The sequence below is a fragment of the Cervus elaphus genome, chromosome 22 (assembly GCF_910594005.1).
Source record: "Cervus elaphus chromosome 22, mCerEla1.1, whole genome shotgun sequence".
NCBI lineage: Eukaryota > Metazoa > Chordata > Mammalia > Artiodactyla > Cervidae > Cervus > Cervus elaphus.
The window spans coordinates 10,547,525-10,567,469 of NC_057836.1; the positions used below are offsets into that span (position 1 = coordinate 10,547,525).

General features: G+C 53.9%; 2 protein-coding genes across 5 annotated transcripts; one reads left to right on the forward strand and one right to left on the reverse strand.

Moving 5' to 3' along the window:
• Positions 1–2,763: 2,763 nt before the first annotated feature.
• On the forward strand, positions 2,764–9,289 carry LGALS2 (galectin 2). Of its 2 annotated transcripts, none has more exons than XM_043881435.1 (4): positions 2,764–2,940; positions 7,211–7,293; positions 8,650–8,809; positions 8,984–9,289. In XM_043881435.1, the coding sequence occupies exons 1-4, from the start codon at positions 2,935–2,937 to the stop codon at positions 9,125–9,127; spliced, it is 393 nt and encodes a 130-aa protein (XP_043737370.1). In that variant the 5' UTR covers positions 2,764–2,934; the 3' UTR covers positions 9,128–9,289. The 2 variants fall into 2 exon arrangements, with proteins under 2 accessions (XP_043737370.1, XP_043737369.1); XM_043881434.1 differs by having other exon boundaries at positions 2,805–2,874.
• A 423-nt stretch (positions 9,290–9,712) lies between these two features.
• CDC42EP1 (CDC42 effector protein 1) lies at positions 9,713–17,611 on the reverse strand. Of its 3 annotated transcripts, none has more exons than XM_043881432.1 (3): positions 17,462–17,611; positions 12,293–13,057; positions 9,713–10,953 (listed from the first exon to the last, which is right to left on the reverse strand). In XM_043881432.1, the coding sequence occupies exons 2-3, from the start codon at positions 12,753–12,755 to the stop codon at positions 10,331–10,333; spliced, it is 1,086 nt and encodes a 361-aa protein (XP_043737367.1). In that variant the 5' UTR covers positions 12,756–13,057; positions 17,462–17,611; the 3' UTR covers positions 9,713–10,330. The 3 variants fall into 3 exon arrangements, with proteins under 3 accessions (XP_043737367.1, XP_043737366.1, XP_043737368.1); XM_043881431.1 differs by having other exon boundaries at positions 17,425–17,585; XM_043881433.1 differs by lacking the exon at positions 17,462–17,611 and having other exon boundaries at positions 12,293–17,172.
• Positions 17,612–19,945: the final 2,334 nt, after the last annotated feature.

Here is a 19,945-nt window from a genome sequence, read left to right on the forward strand (position 1 = left end):
ACACAAAGGTTTTAAGATCATATGCCTCCTGGAAGTCAAATATTCTTTTTGCTAAGTTACTGCCTTGGCAGTCATCTGAGCAATGGATTAGTAGAAAAGGCAAGTTCTGCTACATATCAGTTGCGTGAGGCCTGGGAACCTTTGTCCTTATCTGGAAAATGGGGTCATAATAAAGATCACTTTCAGAATTTATTGAGTTTATTGTGATGAGGGGTGGGTATAAAATACCCTTCAGAAGTTAGGCATTATTAAGAGAACACTGTTGGAGATTCAAGTGTCTGTGATTTTTTTTTTCTCCTTCTTATTAGTATTTTTAAAATCTTTCATTGATGTAAAACATACACACAGAAAAAATTCTCCAGGCCAGAATACTGGAGTGGGTAGCCTTTCCCTTCTCCAGGGGATCTTCCCAACCCAGGGATTGAATCCAGGTCTCCCACATTGCAGGCAGATTCTTTACCAGCTGAGCTACAAGGGAAGCCCAAGAATACTGGAGTGGGTAGCTGATTATCCCTTCTCCAGTGGATCTTCCCAACCCAGGAATCGAACCTGGGTCTCCAACTTTGCAAGAGGATTCTTTACCAACTGAGCTATCAGGGAAGCCCACAGAAAAGTGCACAATTCATAAATGTGGTCATGATCACCTGTGTTTAAACGTTCTTCTAAACCAAGTGAGCTTTTGAGTTCTTTTTACTTTGTGCACTTTCCAAAACCTTCCACAGTGAGCTAGAATTACTACTATCGTCATAAAAATGTCACCTCTGTAAGGTGTAGTTTCTGAAGATTAGAGAGTTTATAAAGCACTTGCAAAATCCTTATCTTGCTTGAGTTTTATAATGGCCACAGGAAAAAAATCAAGCAAGGATCAAGGATCAACTTCCTTGTGGGTAAAATGAGGAAATCACCTCTGGGGTGGGGATGGGGGAGGGAAGGGAACTGAAGGCGGTGTTTTCTGTGAGTGCTGGGCAGTGAGCCACCTGTCCGCTCCTGGCACAGAAAGGCCTTCAGTAGGCTGGTCCCCCAGCACCCCACCCAGAGTGGCCACCGTCAGCTCTAATGGAAAATCCTTCAGCTCGCCAAACCAAGGCTCCAGAAAAATTCTACTTCTGGGAATCCGCCTTAAATAAGTTCTCACAATGCTGCCAAACTTTATGTGCAAATAATTGAATGCGGCAGCATTTTTAATAACAGACACTTAGAATGAATGTAAGTGTTCAGCAGAAGGAAATTAGTTGAATAAATTAAGTCATTGATAGGCAGACTATTTCACTGCCATTAAGATATCATTCTGAAATATAGATTTATGGGCTCTGGAGTTTACCAGATGAAGCAGAATCAACAATTGAGTAAGATAGAGGGGCGTCCATGATATAAATCCATTGAAAACCACATGGAAGGAAATGTGCCAATAAAGTAAGCAGATTCTATCCTGGAGCTGGGATTATGAGTGATTCTTTTCTTTTTTTTTTTTTAACAGACATTTTAGGTGGTGTATTTGCAACATAACTTTTTAATTCATTCGTTAATTTGGCGGGGGGGCTGTTGTGCTGGGTCTTCTTTGCTGCACAGGCTTTTCTCTAGTTGTGGCGAGCGGGGGCTACTCTCAAGTTGCAGTGCGTGGGTTTCTCATCATCGTGGCTTCTCTTGTTGTGGAGCACCGGCTCTAGGGTGCGAGGGCTTCAGCAGTTGTGGCACATGGGCTCTAGAGCACAGGCTCAATAGTTGTGGTGCATGGGCTTAGCTGCTCTGGGACGTATGGGATCTTCCCATTTCAGGGATCGAACCTGTGTCTCCTGCACTGGCAGGTAGATTCTTTACCACTGAGCCACCAGGGAAGCCCTGTTTTTCTTTCTTTTTTAATTAATTATTTAATTTTTTGACTGTGCTAGATCTTTGCTGCACCGGCTTTTCTCCAGTTGCAGCAAACAGGGGCTGTTCTCCAGTTGCAGTGCTCTGGCTTCTCATTGTAGTGGCTTCTCTTGCTGTGGAACACAGGCTCTAGGTGCGTGGGCTTCAGTATTTGTGGCATGAAGCCTCAGTAGTTGAGGTTCCTGGGGTTTAGAGCACAGGCTTAACAGTTGTGGCCTACGGGCTTAGTTGCTCAGCAGCCTGTGGGATCTTCCCAGACCAGGGATCGAACCTGCATCTCCTGCTTTGGCAGGTGGATTCTTTACCACTGAGCCACCAAGGAAGCCCCTGTTTTTCTTTTCATTTAATAGCTCCCATTGCATACGGTAAGCACGTCAATTATATAAGTAGTAGAAGTAAAGAGCAAAGCATTGAAATTCCGTTACCCACTGCACACATCCCCAGCCCTCCCACTTCCTTCTTTACTTAGTTGGTTGTAGATGTTTCTAGATGTTTTCTTTAAATCCACCACGGATTGCTTTTAAAACTCACATGTACAAAAAAAAATTTTTAACCTCCCCCCCAGAACCTTACATGTACAATCAGAAAAAGCATGGGGTGAGGAGAGAAAACATAAGATTCTCAAAATGAATCTGGACATCATAGAAGCATAGAGGTTTTTACAAAGCAAGTCTCTGTTTGAGGATGAGAAAGTGGGGCTCAGGGTTGTTGGGTGGCCTGCCACGCTCACACGGTTTGTGCCAGCTCCTGGCGCCCAGTCCAGCGTTGCTTCTGGGGTCACATCCGCTAGGGCTCAGAAAGGAGGAGGGAGGCTGAGCTGGAGAGAGGCCAGGAGGATGCTCTGGGCTGGGCAGGCTGGGCTGGGGTGATGAGCCTTCTGCCTGTTTGTTCTGGGTACCAGGAGATGCGGGTAGAGAAACATCCTGGCAGGAAGGACCAAAGTCCTCATTTATGGCCTGAGGGGAGTTAATGTGTAATATTCTAGGATATAAGCTGGACTGCAAGGTGAGACCCTGAGCCCAGACCTCTAGGAGCTACCCAGAGCTGCTGTCCGGAGCTGCTACCATGTCGGTGAGAACACCGGCTCCCCACTGCCCTCCTCCTCTGTCACTCCGAATCTTTACCTGAGTGGGGGTGGGGTGGATGCTGGAGAAAAAGCATCGCTGCCCCTCCAGCCTCGATTTCCTTATCTGCGTAGAGAGGAAGTTGGACAGATCACAACACTGTCCTTTAGCATCGAGGTTCTCTGTTCCTTCCACCATTCTGAGTCTGTCTCTTTCCCCCTCCAGCCTGGGTTTCTCATCAGTAATTTATTTATCTATTTTTTGCCTATCTCTCTCAGTTGGGGATCTTATTTCCCCAACCAGGGACCAAACCTGGGCTCACTGCAGTGGAAGCACAGGAGTCCTAACCTCTGGACAGCCAGGGAATTCCCTCTTATCAATAACATTAATCGCGGCAACAATGATAACTACTGACACCTACTGAGCTTTAAAAGATGAAGTTGAGACTGGAAGGTTAACTTTCCCCAGATCAAAATCTGTAAATTGCAGGGGGGTCAAGTGGATCTTCTTCAAGGTCTCTCCCCGATTCTCTGATTCCAAACTCTGCTCTGCCGTAGCCTGCTATGTGGTCTTGGAGAAATCGCTGCTCCTCTCTGAGCCTCAGTCTCCTGTATTTGGAGAACTGGGTCACGGACGGGATCTTCTGAGGCTGGTGTGTTGCTTTCCTGGGGCTGCTGTAACAAATTTATTCTCTCAGTTTTGGAGGCTTGAGGTCTGAAATCCAGGTGTTGGTGGGAACTTGCTCTCTCTGAAGGCTCTAGGGGAGGGTTCTTTCTCGTCCTTTCCAGCTTCTATTCGTTGCTGGCAATCTGTGGTAATCCTGGGCTTGCAGCTGTCTCCCTCCAACCCCTGCCTCTCTCTTCACACGGCTTCTCTGCGTCTCTGTGTTTCTGGGTCCAAATTTCCTCTTCTTCTAAGGATGTCAGACATATGGGGTTTGGGGTCCACCCTGAACCACTATGACCTCATCTCAATTTGGCCCTATTTCCAAATAGGTCCCATTCACAGGCTCCAGGTGGGCCTACTTTTCTGGGAGAGTCAGCACAGGTGGGATGTGGGCGTGGATGTGACTAGAGGGTCCAGGTGTGTGGATGGCATGGTGCCCTCCCCCCCCCTGCCTCTCAGGGAGGGCCTTTGTGCCCAACTACTTTCCCCACATTCTCCTTCCCCTGCTCTCCTCACCCCTCCCCTTTCTTTCCTCCTTCTTCAGAGACCCTCCCTGGTAGACCAGGGGTTAAGACTCTGCGCTACCAATGCAGGGGGCACAGGTTCAAATCCTGGTCAGGGAACTAAGATCCTATATGCCACGGGGTGAGGCCAAAATATTAAAAAAAAAAGAAAGAAAGAAAAAATGGGGGAACCGAGGTCCAGAAAAGGGCACAGTTGGCTCCTACTAGCTCCGTTAGTCACCTGACCACTGACACCTGCCTCCACCCCAGCTTTGCCTCCCCAGACTTTGTGCTCCAGACTTTACGGAGGGGGGACAGATTACTAGGCCCACCCCCTCCCACGGGCATCCGTGTTTGCCCAGATGGACCCCCAAACCTGGCCTTCCTCTCGCCCCTGCCCTGCAGTAGCCCTAGGGGCTCAGATTCTTCTGTTTGAGCCAGGCAGCCTCCAGGAGCTATGGGGGGTGGGGTGGCGAGGGTGCTTCTCCGCATCCCAGTCTCACCCTGACCATCCCAGGGAGGAGACCGGAGACTCCTTGTGACGTCTGGTGGGGATTCTGCGTGCTGCAGGGCGCACACCATGAAGGGCTGCTTGTTGGCAGGACACCCACGCTCCTCTGGGAGGGACGGAATAACCTCTCCTAGGGGACTGCTGTCTGTCCTTCTGGGAGAGGCTGAAGGAGGATTTTAACCCAGTTTGGCTGGTGATCCACATGTTACATCAAGCATCCATCTGAGGGGTTAGGCCTCTGAGTGCCACTTTCTCAAAGGCAGTGAAATTCCTCTTACCCCGGGGACATCTGGGGTTCCCTGGTGGGTCAGACGGTAAAGAAGCTGCCTGTCATGCAGGTAGACCTGGGTTTGATCCCTCGGTTGAGATCCCCTGGAAGAGGAAATGGCAGCCCACTCCAGTATTCTTGCCTGGAGAACCCCATGGACAGAGGAGCCAAGTGGGCTACAGTCCATGGGATTGCAAAGAGTCAGACAGGAGTGAGTGACTAACACGCAGAGGACATCTGGAGACATTTTTGGCTGTCACCACTTGGGGGGAGGGTGCTCCTGGCATCCGGTGGTTAGAGACCCAGCCTGCGGCTCTACCTCCTACACACACAGGACAACCCCACAATAAAGAACAATCCAGTCGGAAGGATCAGGGCGCTGAACCTGGAAAACCCTGCTCTGAAGCATCGTGGGGTCTGATGTGCCGTGATGCTCCACCCTCCTGGGCTTGGCAAGGCCTCTTTCAGGCCTTCCTTTTATTTATTTTAGTTTTGGCCATGGCCTGTGGCAGGCAGGATCTTAGTTCCCTGACCAGGGATGGACAATGTGCCACTGCATGGAAGCACAGAATCTTAACCACTGGACGACCAGGGATGTCCCCAGGCCTCCTTTTATTTTTTTATTTTTTCCCAGGCCTCCTTTTAAAATGTACTGACTCCAGGAGAGGGCTTCTCTGGTGGCTCAGTCAGTAAAGAATCCACCTGTAATGCAGGAGATGCAAGAGACCCGGGTTTGATCCCTGGGTCAGGAGGATCCCCTGGAGAAGGAAATGACAACCCACTCCAGTATTCCTGCCTGGAGAATCCCATGGACAGAGGAGCCTGGCAGGCTACAGTCCATGGGGTCACAAGAGTCAGACACGGCTTAGCGACTAAACCACCACCACTAAGAGAACTGGGCAACCTGACACCCGTGTAGGAACCCAAAGACCGTTTTCCCTCTTGGAGGAAAGGAGGCAGCTGCCAGCAAGGGAGTCCTAATCTACCCTCCACAGACACTGCCCTTGACTTTCAGCAAAGCACTCCAGTCCCACAAGTTGCTTCAAGGCTTCCCAAGTGAGCTCCCTCCAGAAAAAAAAAAGAAAAAAAAATCAGGGAAGAGAAATCCTATAACATAAATGTATTTCCCCAGTAAGTGTTCTAAGTCTTTTGTGGCTGCCAAATTCCGTCTGGCCCAGCCTCACACCCTCCAATCATGGATAACTAGACATTTTCTCAGGGTTGGATCATGAGGTTTGAAAACCCAGCTTCGAGAGCCTCCCTTCTAACCAGAGTATAGAAATACAGGCGCTGCCCAGGTCCTATGGGAAAATAGGAAGCAGAAGAATACCATAGTAGCGATAAGTAAGCCTAATGACCACAGCCCCTCGATTTGCTTTTAGTCTGTGCCAAGTCCTATTTGAGGGGCTTCACAAACGGGAGTTCTCGTCCTCCGAACCAGGGTGAAGAAGGTGCTGTTAACCTCAGGGCCTCCGATAGTATCTGTCACAAGGGTGCTTGGCAACTGGGTTTGAATGAATAAATCAAATCAGCCTGTTTTACAGATGAGGAGTATGGGGTTTGGAGAGGGACTTTGATGGACATGTTCAGACATGTGACTGATGGAAGTTTATAGATTCTCTGTTTGGGATGGGCCTAGACTTGCCTGTCATACAGTCATTTTCTTTTTTAAAAAAATTAAAAAAAGATTTGTCTACAATGCGTCTTAATGGCGGCACATGGGATCTTAGTTTCAGCACATGGGATCTTTTAGCTGGGGCTTTCGAACTCTTAGTTGCAGCATGTGGGACTAGTTCCCTGACCAGGGATAGAACCTGGGCCCCCTGCATTGGTAATGTGGAGTCTTAGCCACTGGACCACTAGGGAAGTCCTGATACAGTCATTTTCTGTCAGTAAAATGACTGCCAAGTTTGTGCAAGAAATAAACGTACCCTTGTTCATGGGATTTTGCTGAGGGCATTGTGCCTCATCACTTGAACACATTTGGGAACAGTGAGGTTGGCAGGGGTTACTCTACCCATTTTATAGATGGGCAAACTGAGGTTCCCTCCCCTGAGCCCTATGTCTCCAGATCCAGCTATTCTTCAGGCTGGGGTGGATGAGAGTGAAGCAAAACAGCAAGAGGAGGCTCCAGGAATCTTTGATCTGAGCTCTCTGACTTTTTCGCTTCCTGGCTCCATGGCCTCATGTGGGGACAGGGAAAGGGGGACCTGCGGCCAGGTTGGGATGGGAGGATGCTGGCGAGTGGGCTTTACCAGCAGAAAAGTGTGGGGCACACGTGTGGCACACATGTAATTGATTTGTGTGGGATGTTTCTCTGTTGGCACAGGGGAAATTTGAGATTGTGAACATGGACATGAAGATGGGGTCAAGCCTGAAGATCAAGGGCAAGATCGCTGACGGTGCTAATGGGTGAGCCAGTGGGAGGGCAGGTGGGGCAGGACGGGGAGAGGGGGCCGGCCACAGACCTGGCATAGGCTGGGAAGGTGGGGGCAGGCAAGGCAGCCTTGTGAAATGTTGGGACAATGAGAGTGACCTCTGGCCAGGGGGCCTCTTGTACATTCTCGCTCCTCTCACACCCCTCCCTCACCCTTGCTGGCCCCATTTGCATGCTTTCACATCTGAGGCCAGGTTTGGGGACCTGCAGAAGTCACATCGGACGCCATGTGCTCAATTCCTTGGCCCCAACAGACACGGAAGCAGCAAGTGAGAAATCCCTGAAGCGTTGCCCAGTCCTCCGTGAGTCAGATGCCTCTACTGAAGGCCCCAACCCCCCGGGGACACTACCCTCTTGATACTGCTGAAGGACCAGGGACTGGCCTTTCACATGTATTAAACCAGGGATAGCTCAGTTGGTAAAGAATCCACCTGCAAAAAAAAAAAAAAAAAGAATCTACCTGCGATGCAGGAGACCAGGGTTCAATCCCTGGGTCAGGAAGATCCCCTAAAGAAGGAAATGGCAACCCACTCCAGTATTCTTGACCAGGGAGCCTAGCCGGCTACAGTTCATGGTGTCCCAAAAGTCAGACTTAGCGACTACAAAACCCACCAGGGGGCGCCAAGTGGTCTGGTGCGCATCCTCTCCATCAGAATCTGAGACCTTTCTCACCTCAGGGGTTACAGGTCAGCGTTAGGCTGTCCTGTGTGCAGGACAAGGGTCAGCATTTCTTGAAACTGATCTCAATCAGGTTTTGATTGGGGAGGGGCAGGCAGAAGCATCGGGTAGGAGCCAAGAGAAAAATCACCTCTTTCTCCTACTTGGGTCCCTCAAGGTTGCAGAAATGTGGGATACCTCTGACCTGAGTCCTCCCAATGGAGACACTCCATGACTCAGAAAGTCCCACTCTCAGGGACCATGAAGGTCTAACCAAGGCCCCTGTCGTGATCTTTCTAAAAGATCACACAGCTCCTAATTGCATACCTCTAATGACAGGGAGCTCACCACCTCAGGCATACAACTATTTTTGGCCAAACTTAATGGGTCTTCAGAAATAGTTAAGAACAGCAGTTTTTTCCAAGGATAGCCACCTTCACCTCCTGAAATGTCACGATTAGTTAACTCCTTGTCAGGAGCCTTGGTCTGTGTTCTAAATGGAACGTGATACTCTAGTGCCAGGTCCGATCAAATTGTTACCTCCCTCGTTTTAAGGCACAAACCTCAATTAACACCACCTTTGGTTATTCTACCAACTTTATGGTCAAGACACCGCCACCCAAGCTTTTATACCCAGGACTGGCCCCTTATTCTTACTTCTTCTTCTCTGGCAGCTTTGTGATTAATTTGGGCCAGGGGACAGATAAACTGAACCTGCATTTTAACCCACGCTTTGGTGAATCCACCATTGTCTGCAACTCACGTGATGGCAACAGCTGGGGGGCGGAGCAACGGGACAATCACATGTGCTTCAGCCCAGGGTCAGAAGTCAAGGTGAGGTCAAAGGGAAAAGGGGCCTGAAAACAGATCTCAGGGGGGGAGCACAGCTGGTGGGGGCACCCTGGCCTAGACACGTGCTGGGACTGTTTGAGCCACTGGGCACGGCCCCGGCCCCGGCCCATTTCCAGGGTGCCTCCTGCCTCCCTGACACCCTCCCTCCTACCGCAGCTCATCGTGACCTTCGAGAACAATGAATTCAAGGTGAAGCTGCCAGACGGGCACCAGTTGACCTTTCCCAACAGGCTGGGCCACAGCCACCTGAGCTACCTGGGTGTGCAGAACTTCATCGTCTCCTCCTTCAAGCTAGAGTGAGGGCAGCACCTCACCAGAATGCAAGACACCACCCCTGCAAGCAGATTCCTGACCGAGAGCTGTCTCGTCATGTGGAATCAGTGACCCTTGCGACCCACCTGCTCTTCCTAATCCTCCGCCCTCATCCCCCAACAAAAGAATCCACCTTTATAGTCTTTCCAACTGTGGTGTTTTCCACTATCTTGATGTTCCTAGCGTCCCCTCGATATGGACGAGGAAAGTGAGGCTGCCCAGTGGGGGATGAGCTCCAAACACCTCTAAGCCACTGGTCCTGCCTGCTGGTCCCCTTTTGTCGCCAGGATAAGTGCCAAGTTGCTCTGTGGGATTACAGTTCCAGGCACCTGGGCCAGGGGCTGTTCCCGGAACTGCAGATAAGGGCTCCCACCTGGGCTTCTTATCGCAGGGCTATTCATTCCAGTCTGGTTACTCATTACCCCCTGCCTCGGGCCCTCCCCTCATTGGGGGCCCTGGTTGGGTGGGGCGGGGGGGGGGGAGTCCTTGGCTTTCCAAACTCAGTGCTAAAGGTACTCGAGCAGGTGGCACGGACACTGTCATCCCAGGTCCTCAAGCATCTCGCGGGACACCTTTTATCAAAAAAAGCCTTTTTAATCAGGACCCAGAGGCAGGTCTGGGGTGCACGGGAAGGTGGGACCCTCCCCCCTCCCAGTGAGGTCACACCTGACTTTTCTGAGGCTTTTGGGACATGGGGCTGGTGGTGGGAATGTTGCGGAGGCAGCCTTGGGGGCTCTCAGGCAGGAGGGACCCTGCTGGGGGCAACTCCAGGATGAGCTGGGGCCGAGGGTCCCTTTGGGAGAGGAGACAAAGGCACTATGTGGCAGGCTCCCCACCCCCACCCAGCAAGGGCAGCTTTCCCAACACAAAGGCTGCACTGTGAGGCTGGGCCTTCCAGCGGGTCGGGGGCCTGGGGCGGAAGGTGGGCCCAGGGAATGGCTACTGGGTCCAGAGGTCCGGAGGTCCGGTGTGGCAGTGGAGGGAGGCGGAGTGGCCGAGCAGGGCCGAGGGGAACACCCAGGTCCCAGAACAAGCCTGGTCTCCCCTGGCCTCCCTCCCATGTCTGTCCAGCAGAGGTGTGGAGGGGTCTGTCATTGGCAAGACCCAGCCGCCAGGGGCTGGGGCTGCACCTGGGCTCCTCGCAGGCGGTGCCCGGAGGCTGGCCAGGGTTCTCAGCCCGTGCCCAGCCAATCACACCTTGACCTCGTCGTCTTCCTCAGCATCAGCAAACTCGAAGGTGTTGGCCTGCACTGTGCTGGGCACGGGGGTCCTGCTGCCTGCCTGGGATGCCCCCCACTCTTCGTCCAGGCTCCCCCAGGAGGCCCGAACCTGGGACAACGCCCCCACCCCCTCGCCCCGAGCATCCACCTCAGTGTAGTGGCGGCAGCTTTGGCTGCCACCCGAGACAGCTCCCCAGTGCCTGCCGGGGCCCTCACCAGCAGGCACACGGGGGCCCTCTCCCACTGCACTGGCCCTTGCCTCGGCCACTGGGCCCAACCTGGTGGTTACCCCATTGGGGCAGCGTCCACGAGGTGAGGGGCTTGAGGCAGGGGCCGGGGGGTTTGCAACAGAGGCTGGGGGACTTGCAGCAGGAGCCGGGGCTGGGGTCTCCGCTGCAGAGCCTTCTGAGAGGCTCATGGCCCCCAGGAGCTCAGTGAGGAGGGAGGGCCCAAGGTCGAGGTCCAGGCGGAAGGACAGGAGGGAGTCAGAGCGTCGAAGCTCAGGCTCAGCGGGGAAGGAGCTATCACGGTCTCGGTCACGAGGCTTTTCTGGGCGAGGCAGGCGGGAGATGGTGCAGAACCCGGAGTCCACTCCTAGAAGAGAAATAGGGACGAGGGTCAAAGCTGGGGGCCCTAACCAGGAATTGCAGAAGGCAGAGCCAGGACCAACACCTGTTTGTTATGTGGCCTTTAGCAAGCCACCCCCCAATCTGACTGCAGCTTCCTCCATCTTTCCAATACAGTGAACCCCATAGTCTCTTGTGTGATCTTCCTGTCAACCCTGGAAATGGACATAATCTTCATCCCATTTCGCAGATGAAGAAAGTGAGGCTCAGTTTGGGACGAGGGGAAAGGCTCGCCCAGGGCCACAAAGTCTGAAGGGCTGGAGCTGAGCCTGGAGCTCAAACCTCCTGACTCTCAGGCCCAACACTGAACTTGAATGACCCCTGGTCCCCTGCCATGAACCCATAGCACATGCACTGGTTTGTGGGCACAGGATAGAACCAGCAGCCGGTTTGACGACATAGAAATCAAGACCCAAAGGACAGGCAAATGCCCTCTAAACACCCTCTGTCCCTGACCTTGGCTCCAGGACTTCCAGGCCTAGGATACAGCGGTGGGACCGCGGACCAGCCCTCAGTGGGATTCTGAGCGTCACCCCTGGACAGGGAGCACCAGAGGGGCTGGGCAAAGCTGCAGGGCAGGGAATGGTCACCAGGTGGCAGCGGGGGCCCCAGTTCTCAAGTGAGCTGTCCAGGAGGAGTCCAGGTGACACCCACCCCTCCCCACGCTGGCAGGAAGGGCCTCTGGCTTCTGTCCACGTGAGTGGTTTTCCAAATTTGTCAAGTTATAGGAACCTCTGTTCAAATAACAGCAGAGCAACAGCTCCCGTGTCCTGAGCACCTACTGCATGCAATGCTAGATTCTAGGCCACAATCGAATATGTGTTATCATTTCACTCAACCTTAGCAGTGACCCTAAGGGCCCATTATATAGGCCAGGACTTGACTTCACAGAGGTCAATTTGCTTACTGAGAATCAGGCAGAACCAGGATTTGAATCCAGGGCCCTGGCTCTCCACCTCTCCACTGTACTGTTCTGACACAAGGGAGCTGCTTCCATTGAAGCAGGCAAAGGAGAGGGGTAGGAGGATGGTAGGGTGGCTTAGCCGAGGGCCCAGAGAAGGGGAGGCGGCTTAGGGGCAAGGCAGAATTCAAACCCTACCTCCTCACCTCTCAACCTCAGTGTTTTGGGGAGTGAACTGGTTCCTGCCCTGTGACCCGCCCTCGCCATCCAAGATCTGGGGTTTGGGTCTGACTTGCATGGAGACCAAACGACTGCGGGGAAAAGAGCTCACTTGGAGGGTTGGCTGAACCATCAAACCCGCTGCACCTCAGCCCCTGAAAAATGAGCAGACAGCCCAGGCCCTCACCGTAAGCAGAGTGGCCGTCCGTGGAGCTGCCAGGGCTGCGGTCAAAGCTGAGCTTGCCCACCACGAGGCTGTCATAGGCCGCCTGGTTGAGCTGAGGCAGGGAGATGGCATTCTTGATGATGGGGGAGATGGCCGGTGGAGCAGGTGAGGGTGCGGGCGGAGAAGCCATCCTCCGGGGCGGGGCCCCCACCCTCCGCACCAGCTGCAGCTTCTTGGCCAGGAAGCCCCGGGGCGAGCGGTGGGTGGTCCCTGAGCCGCCACCATGGTTGCTGAGGAAGGAGGTGTCACCGAAGACGTCCCCGCCGCGGCCCACATGCATGGTGTGGCGGAAATCCCCAAGTGGGGGGCTGATCATGTCTGCGGTCAGCCGCTTCTTCCCCTGCGAGCTGGACACCCAGCCCACGGGTGAGAGCTTGCCCAGGTTCATGGCCGGGGCTCCTCCGGCCCCCTGGGGGCCCGGCATCGGCTCTGGCTGTTCACAGCTGCTGGTACATGCCCACCGGGGCCTGGGGAGGGCGCTGGGCTAGGTGAAGGGTCCACTTCTCAGCTCCCTCCTTCTTGGTGGGAGAGGGTGGACGGAGGCTGCCCCTCTGTGCTAAGGTGCTGCCCTCACATGCTGAGGCTGTGGGGGGTCCATGGCTTGTCTGCCCCGAGGCCTGGCTCCCAGTCCCGTGGAAGGAGCTGCAGATGTTCTGACCAAGGACGTAGATGGCACCAAATGTGCCTCAGACGTGGAGAGTCCTTCTCCTGCCCAGGAGTGGAGACCTAAGAGAAAGAAGGTAGTGGAGGGCCTGGGGGCATCTTGGTCCAAATAATAACAGCTAAAGAGAATACATAATGAGGATCACGGAGAAAATGCTGAACAGACCCACAGAGAAGGGCACAGGGCATGATTCCACATCCAGGACATTTAAGAGCAGGTGAAACAAAATCCCATGGACAGAAGAGCCTGGCAGGCTACAGTCCATGGGGTCGGACAGGACTTAGCAACTAACAACAACAAAACAAAACAACGGTGATAGAAATCAGAATTGTGATTGCCTTTGAACAGATATAGACTGGGAGGGGGCACAAAAAATTCATGGAGCTGTACGCTTCTTCAACTGTATACTGGTTAAAACCTATGAATGGTCATTACATGGTCCCCATTGATGAAGCACCTACTGAGTGCCAATGGCTTATATTCATCACTCATTAAACCTCCAGGGAGGCACTATAGCCTTGAGAAGAGACACTGAAGCCCAAAGAAATGAAGGGATTTGCCTGAGGCTACACAGTAGGCAATGGTGAAGCAGAGCCTCCGACCCCAGAGCCCTTGAGCCCCGAGCTACACTGCCTCCTGCTGGCGGGTGGAGTTAAATCACCTCCCTTCTTGGTGGGTTAAACTGTCGTCCCCTCAGAGAGGCTTGGAGGTGACAGGCGAAGGCTTTATGAACTGCTGTGTAACCAGCAGAACCCTTCGCTTTCTGAATGCTTCCTGGAAAAAGGATCCTGTGGTCAAAAGTGGTTTTTCCAGCTGCTTATTACATGTCTGAGCACATTCAAGGCTCTGAGAAGGCCCGCAGGAAGAACATTATATTTTTTTTCAAATTGATGTCAAGGCCTTGTTACCAGGGAACAAGTTTTGGAAAAAGCTCAGCTGGAGCCAAAAGCTGTTCTTTGCCTACTCCCTGCTGTCCTGATCTCTTCCCCACCCTCCTCCCCCATCTCAATCTTCTCTAAGCTTCCCTTGGTTTGACACCACCCCTTCTACTACCCTAGGAGTATACAGTGGAGGACACCTATGAACCTATGGTCCCATATTTGATTTTCTTGTGGCCCGGAGAGGCCAAGCTTCTTCAAGGTCATGTTAAGAGAACGAGTAGAGATGTCATTTCAGAGCCTCTGACTCACTTGGCTTTTAGTGGCCCGTGGAGCCCTGTCTTGTCTCTCCAGATCGCAACATACTCTAAGGGTGGGGCCTGGATTTTCCTGCCTCCCTCCCTCCAGCGCTCAGCTTGGGCTCTGCACATGGCCAAGTGCCCAATCAGTACCAGTAGTTCTCTGTGATACCTTCATACCTTCATACCTTGCCACCATCTGAGTGAGGGCAGGTAGAGGATTTAGTGGCCTCACAGTGTGTCCTTGGGCAAGTCATTTACCTTCCCAGACCTGGGACCCGAGCTGATAAAAGTTGATAATGATTCTTAACACCTAGATCTGAGCATCAACTTTAAAAAAAAAAAAATTGTGGCCACCTCCAAGCATAAAAATCTCAATACTGCCCTTCAAATGTTATTTGAAATTCAAAATAGGTTAAATAACAAGATAAAAACAAAGGAGGCAAGAAGACAAAGCTTGCTTTGTTTTCTGACTGCATTCTCTTTCCTTCCCACCATAGGATCCTCCCCCAACCCTGACTCCTCCCCCCACCAGGGGTGGGGGGTATCTGAATCATTCCTTTCCCTGGCACCCCCAGCACCAAGACGTCCTTGTGGAATGTTTACTGAAGTAATGAAGCGCTCTGCAGTTGGACAGCCACTGCATGATGTCATCTGATTCTCCAACAGCCCTGAAGCTGGAGGGTTAGCCCATTTTACAGGATGAGCCAAGGGTTGGAGAGAAGGAACTTGGCCAGGGTCACGTGGCAGGTACCTCGCATGGGCCATTTCCTTGCTCTGCTGAGGACTGAACCTGGGGACAGAGGGGAGGGAACTGGGGGGGGGGGTGTCATTCTGAAATGTCATGAGGAAAGGTCACTATGTCCATCATGTGGCCACACCTACTTCTCCCCAGCCCCTCCTTTCTCAGCAAAAGGGGTCCTGGTCCCCACCCCACCCCTGTGGCCACTTTGACTTGAGACACCAGCTTCTGCCCGAGTCTTGTGATAAGCCCATGTCTCAAATGCCTCTGGGCACCTCCAGAAGCTCTCCACCCTGCCCACTGCTGTAGGGACATCCGTGGCACTTTGCAGCCAAGGACAGGGCACTGCTACTGGGGACCTGTTCTCCCACGTGCAAAACAAGGCTGGTCCTCTCCCAGGAGAGTTTTAAGAGTGGAAGGCGCTGTAATTAAACCCTTGGATCCTGAAGCAGGGCTGGGTTCAAAGCCAACATTCTTACACTAATAATGTCTCTCATTCTGGAGAGACAGGAGAGGCTCCAAACTCGATGGAGCCTATTTGGCCCTTGAAGCTGATCATCGGGTATCACTGGTGGTTAGGTGTGCCCCACCTGGCCCCGGAGCAAGCAGGGCTCTGGCTGTCCAGGTACGTGGCCTCTCTTTGCTCACCAAGCCAGGACTACGACCTGCTAATGCTCACAAACACCCATTTTACAGACGGAAAAAATGAGACATGGAAAGGAAACTGACTTGCCCCAGGTTGGAGAGCAAAAAGAGAGGCGTGGCCAGGAACCTCCCCAGGATTCTACTGTTGTTAGTTGCTCAGTCTTGTCTGACTCTTTGTGGCCCCATGGACTGCAGCCCACCAGACTCCTCGGTCCACGGGATTTTCCAGGGAAGAAAAATGGAGTAAGTTATCATTTCCTCCTCCAGGGGCTCTTCCCGACTTAGGGATCAAACCTGCATCTCCTGGGTCTCCTGCATTGCAGGTGCATTCTTTACCTGCTGAGCCATTGGGGAAGTCAGGAGTCTACCAACCTCAACAGTAAATGGCAGGAGAGTGGGTGAAGGCTCCAGGAGTGCCGAGCAGATGCCCAGCTGCTGAGCTCAGAAGGGCAGGCCAGGGAGGCAGGAGACCCAGCCCTGCAGATTCAGTTTAGCCAACAGATAGTCAGGCCTGGGTACTTGGGTAGGAGTTTACTCAATAGCAGTGGTGACCACAAGGACAAGGTTTGGGGCCGGAAGTAGGGACCTCGCGGTTAGGAGAGGCCGACAGGGGCCACTGTGGAAGTGCCTGCGGTTGGAGGAGGCCAAGGGCTGTCTGATGGCCTTGGGGGAGGGGGCAGAGGCAAGGGTGAGGCGGGGGTGGGGGTGGCGACACCCTAGGGCTCACCTGGGAGTCACCCGCAGGCCCCTAGGGGGCACCACCTCTCATCCTGGAAGCCACTCCCTGCTCACAGCACCCCTCCGGCAAGTGTCCAGCTGGGTAGTAACACCATCCTTACCGCTGGACAGAGGGACCCTGTCTCCGTTAGGGCTGTTCTAGCCTCCCCGAATAAGGGGTTAACTCCCTGGGGGCTGCCTTTTCATGCTACTCAAAGTCCAGCCGCTTCAAGAGGCAGAAACTGAGGCGAGAAAAAGGATAGCACGTTGTCCACAGTGGCAGCGGAGACCCTGTTCTCAGGCCGTCAAGGGGGACAGTAGGAGGGAGCACCATAGACCCGAAGTTAGAGCCGAATCAGCCTTTGACGCCGAGGCTGATTGGCCTAACGGCAGGGTCTCCCCAAATCCTCGGTTCCAGACCCTGCGCCGCGTGTTGCGCAGCTGTGGCCTCCGCGGGCCAGCCCTTTCGCCACTCTGAGCCTCAGTCTCCCGATCCAGAAAATGCGTTTCAAACTTGGTGAGTCTCAGATGGCTTGGCGAGAACAGAACAGTCTCGAGGGCGGTCGGGATGGGAAGTCCCGGAAAGATTTTGGCCAGAAAACATTCCCTCTGGGAGGCACGGGGTTAGAATGCTGGAGGGTCGTCGCTCCGCGGGGAAGGGGGCAGCCGGCTGCCTTGGCCCGAGGGGAACCGGACGGGATGACCTCACCCGCCGCTCCGGCCTGGAATGCGGCGGTTGGGGAGGGGGCAGGGTGCCTGGACCATCTCCCCAGCGGTCCCCCCCACTTCCCGCTCTCCCCGCCAGCCTCGCCAAGGGGCCCGACATTCCGACACATGGCCCCCTCCCCGTTCCTTCCCTTCCTTTCCCAGGGCAGGAAGGAGCGTAGACGGCCCTCGGCTCGCCCCCTCCTCCCTCAACCCGCTTTACCTTCCAATTCTCTGCCGCCCTTTACTCGCCGGGACCAGGGCGAAACCACCGAAAACTTGGAGCGTCCCCGCGCCGCTCCCGCGGCCGGAGCTCCCGGCCTGTCCCTTGGCACCCGGGGCGACTTTGGCAGGCTGGCCCCCTCCCCCGCCCCGGTCCCAAGAACCTAGGGGGTGCCAAGACCTTTCGGCGCCGCGATTCCCCTGCCCGCGTCCACGCTCACCCTGGGCTCGACGACCAGCGGGCCAATTCGCGGTTACCTTCTCTCCGCGCGCCCCGAGAGCCGGGGGCGAAGGGCGGACGCGGCGGCGGCGGCAGCGCGTCCCCGCGCGCAGCCCTGGCGAGTGGCTGGGCCGGTCTGCGCCGCCCTGGCCGCGGGCTCCGCGGGCTGGCTCCGGGGGCGGGGGCGGGGTGTGGGCGCGCTCCCTCCTCCCCCCTCTCTCCTCCCGGCCGCGGGCGGGGCGGGGCCCCCTGTCCCGGGCACCGATCGGGCCGCCCCGAGCGGCGACTGCGAAAGCTGGTGGGGGCGCCAGGTCAGGCTCTTGTAGGCTGCCCTGGGCAGGGGGAACCGGGAACGTGCAGCTTGCCCGGGGCGAGGTGACTCGGGTCCCCAGCTCCCAAACCCTCTTCCACCGTCTCCTCACAGGGCCTTGGGGTGCCTGACCTGACAACTTCGCTTGCTGGGCTCTCCAGCCGCTGCTTGTGGGAGTCTGGGGAACCTGGAAGCCAGATCTCCGAGGCCCTGCATGCCCGACTCCTGCTTAAACCTTAAGTTCTACAAGCTGGGATACCCACTCCCTTTCTCCTAACCCCCTTTCCTTTTTGCTCCAGTACAACTCCTTCACCCCCACCCCGCGGTTACCAGAACACAGACATGAGCCACACTGGGGCCAGGCCACTGGTAGAGTGGTGTGGTGTTGTGGTCAAGGCTGTGGACCCTGGAACCCAACAGCCTGGTTTCCTGTCCTTTGCTGGTCACTGCTTGGTTTTCCCATCTGTATAATGGGATAATAACAGCAGGCATAAGCTGTTATGTGGCTAAGTGTTCTCTGCTGTGTCAGCACCTAGCAGACTTGCTGAACAATTAATTACATGAGGTCACATCTCGGATGGGTGGGTTCCCGAAGCTTCATTGAGCACCCCCAACTCCACCCATGAGGGTCAGGGAATCAGCCACGCACAGGACTCTGTGCTGTCCTCAAGGAGGAGAGATGGAGCTCTGATCCCCGGCTTATGCTGTTTCAACGTTGGACACAACTTAGAGACTAAACAACAGGAACGATGTTCCTCTTGGACTGTGAGCTTCCTGAGCAGGAAGATCTGGGGGCTGTCCTTGCACACAGCCCCATAACAGAGTCTGCAGGAGAGGGGCGGGGCTCAGCAAGGTGTCCTGGAAGAGGTGATTCCTGAGTTAAGCTGCAAAGGACACACAGGCAGAGGGAAGGGCAGTGGGAATGCACACACACTCGGCAAGAGACAGAACAAGCAAAGGCTTAGAACGAAGGATCCGCACGAAGGAGGCAGGTGCGGCTGGAGGAGGAGGGGCCGTATGTACACACACGGAAAGAGGGTTTTTGGCTGCACCTCCTTCATGTGCGTGCTCAGTCGCTTCAGTTGTGTCTGACTCTTTGCGACCCCATGACTGTAGTCCACCAGGCCCCTCTGTCCATGGGATTCTCCAGGCAAGAATACGGGAATGGTTGCTATGCTCTTCTCCAGGGGATCTTCCCAACCCAGGGATGGAGTCTCTTATGCCTCCTGCCTTGGAGAAAGTGAAATGAAAGTGAAAGTCGCTCAGTCATGTCTGACTCTTTGAGACCCCAAGGGAATTCTCCAGGCCATAGTACTGGAGTGGGTAGCCTTTCTCTTCTCCAGAGGATCTTCCCAACCCAGGGATCGAACCCAGATCTCCCTCATTGCAGGCAAATTCTTTACCAGCTGAGCCACAAGGGAAGCCCCCTGCCTTGGTAGGTAGATTCTTTACCTCTAGTGCCACCTGGGCTCCCAGAATGTGCATGCTAGCCACCAAGGGAGGAGGTTATTTCCCCAGCAGGACAGATGGGGAAACTGAGGTTTAGAGAATTCCAGTGCTTGCTGAGGTAACAGTAGGACTGAGAGTCAGACATGACTTAGCAACTAAACAGCAACATCAGAACAACAGCCAGGCCCTGTCGCCCCTCACCTGCTCATCACTGAATCCATGTGAGATCCCTGTAGGGACAATACTGCCATCGTGTCCATTTTGCACAGAAGCAAAATGACTTTCCCAAAGCCTCCAGCTGTGGCAAGTTGTCCATATGTCCTGGTTTGCCCAGGAGAGTCCCACATGATGCCCAATATCCCAGCATAATTTTAAAAAAAATTTTTTTCATTTATTTTTATTAGTTGGAGGCTAATTACTTTACAATATTGTAGTGGGTTTTGTCATACATTGACATGAATCAGCCATGGATTTACATGTATTCCCCATCCCGATCCCCCCTCCCACCTCCCTCTCTACCCAATCCCTCTGAGTCTTCCCAGTGCACTAGGCCCGAGCACTTGTCTCATGCATCCAACCTGGGCTGGTGATCTGTTTCACTATAGATAATATACATGTTTCGTTGCTGTTCTCTCGAAACATCCCACCCTCGCCTTCTCCCACAGAGTCCAAAAGTCTGCTCTGTACATCTGTGTCTCTTTTTCTGTTTTGCATATAGGGTTATCATTACCATCTTTCTAAATTCCATATATATGTGTTAGTA

Bases quoted from the DNA above. Each gene is read 5' to 3' on its own strand.
- LGALS2 (XM_043881434.1), top strand. From the start codon at position 2,839: ATGTGTAATATTCTAGGATATAAGCTGGACTGCAAG. The intron at 7,294-8,649 runs GTGAGCCAGTGG...CTTCTCTGGCAG, and splicing joins ATCGCTGACGGTGCTAATGG to CTTTGTGATTAATTTGGGCC. The intron at 8,810-8,983 runs GTGAGGTCAAAG...CTCCTACCGCAG, and splicing joins GCCCAGGGTCAGAAGTCAAG to CTCATCGTGACCTTCGAGAA.
- CDC42EP1 (XM_043881432.1), bottom strand. From the start codon at position 12,755: ATGCCGGGCCCCCAGGGGGCCGGAGGAGCCCCGGCCATGAACCTGGGC. The intron at 10,954-12,292 runs GTGAGGGCCTGG...TTTCTCTTCTAG, and splicing joins GGACGGCCACTCTGCTTACG to GAGTGGACTCCGGGTTCTGC.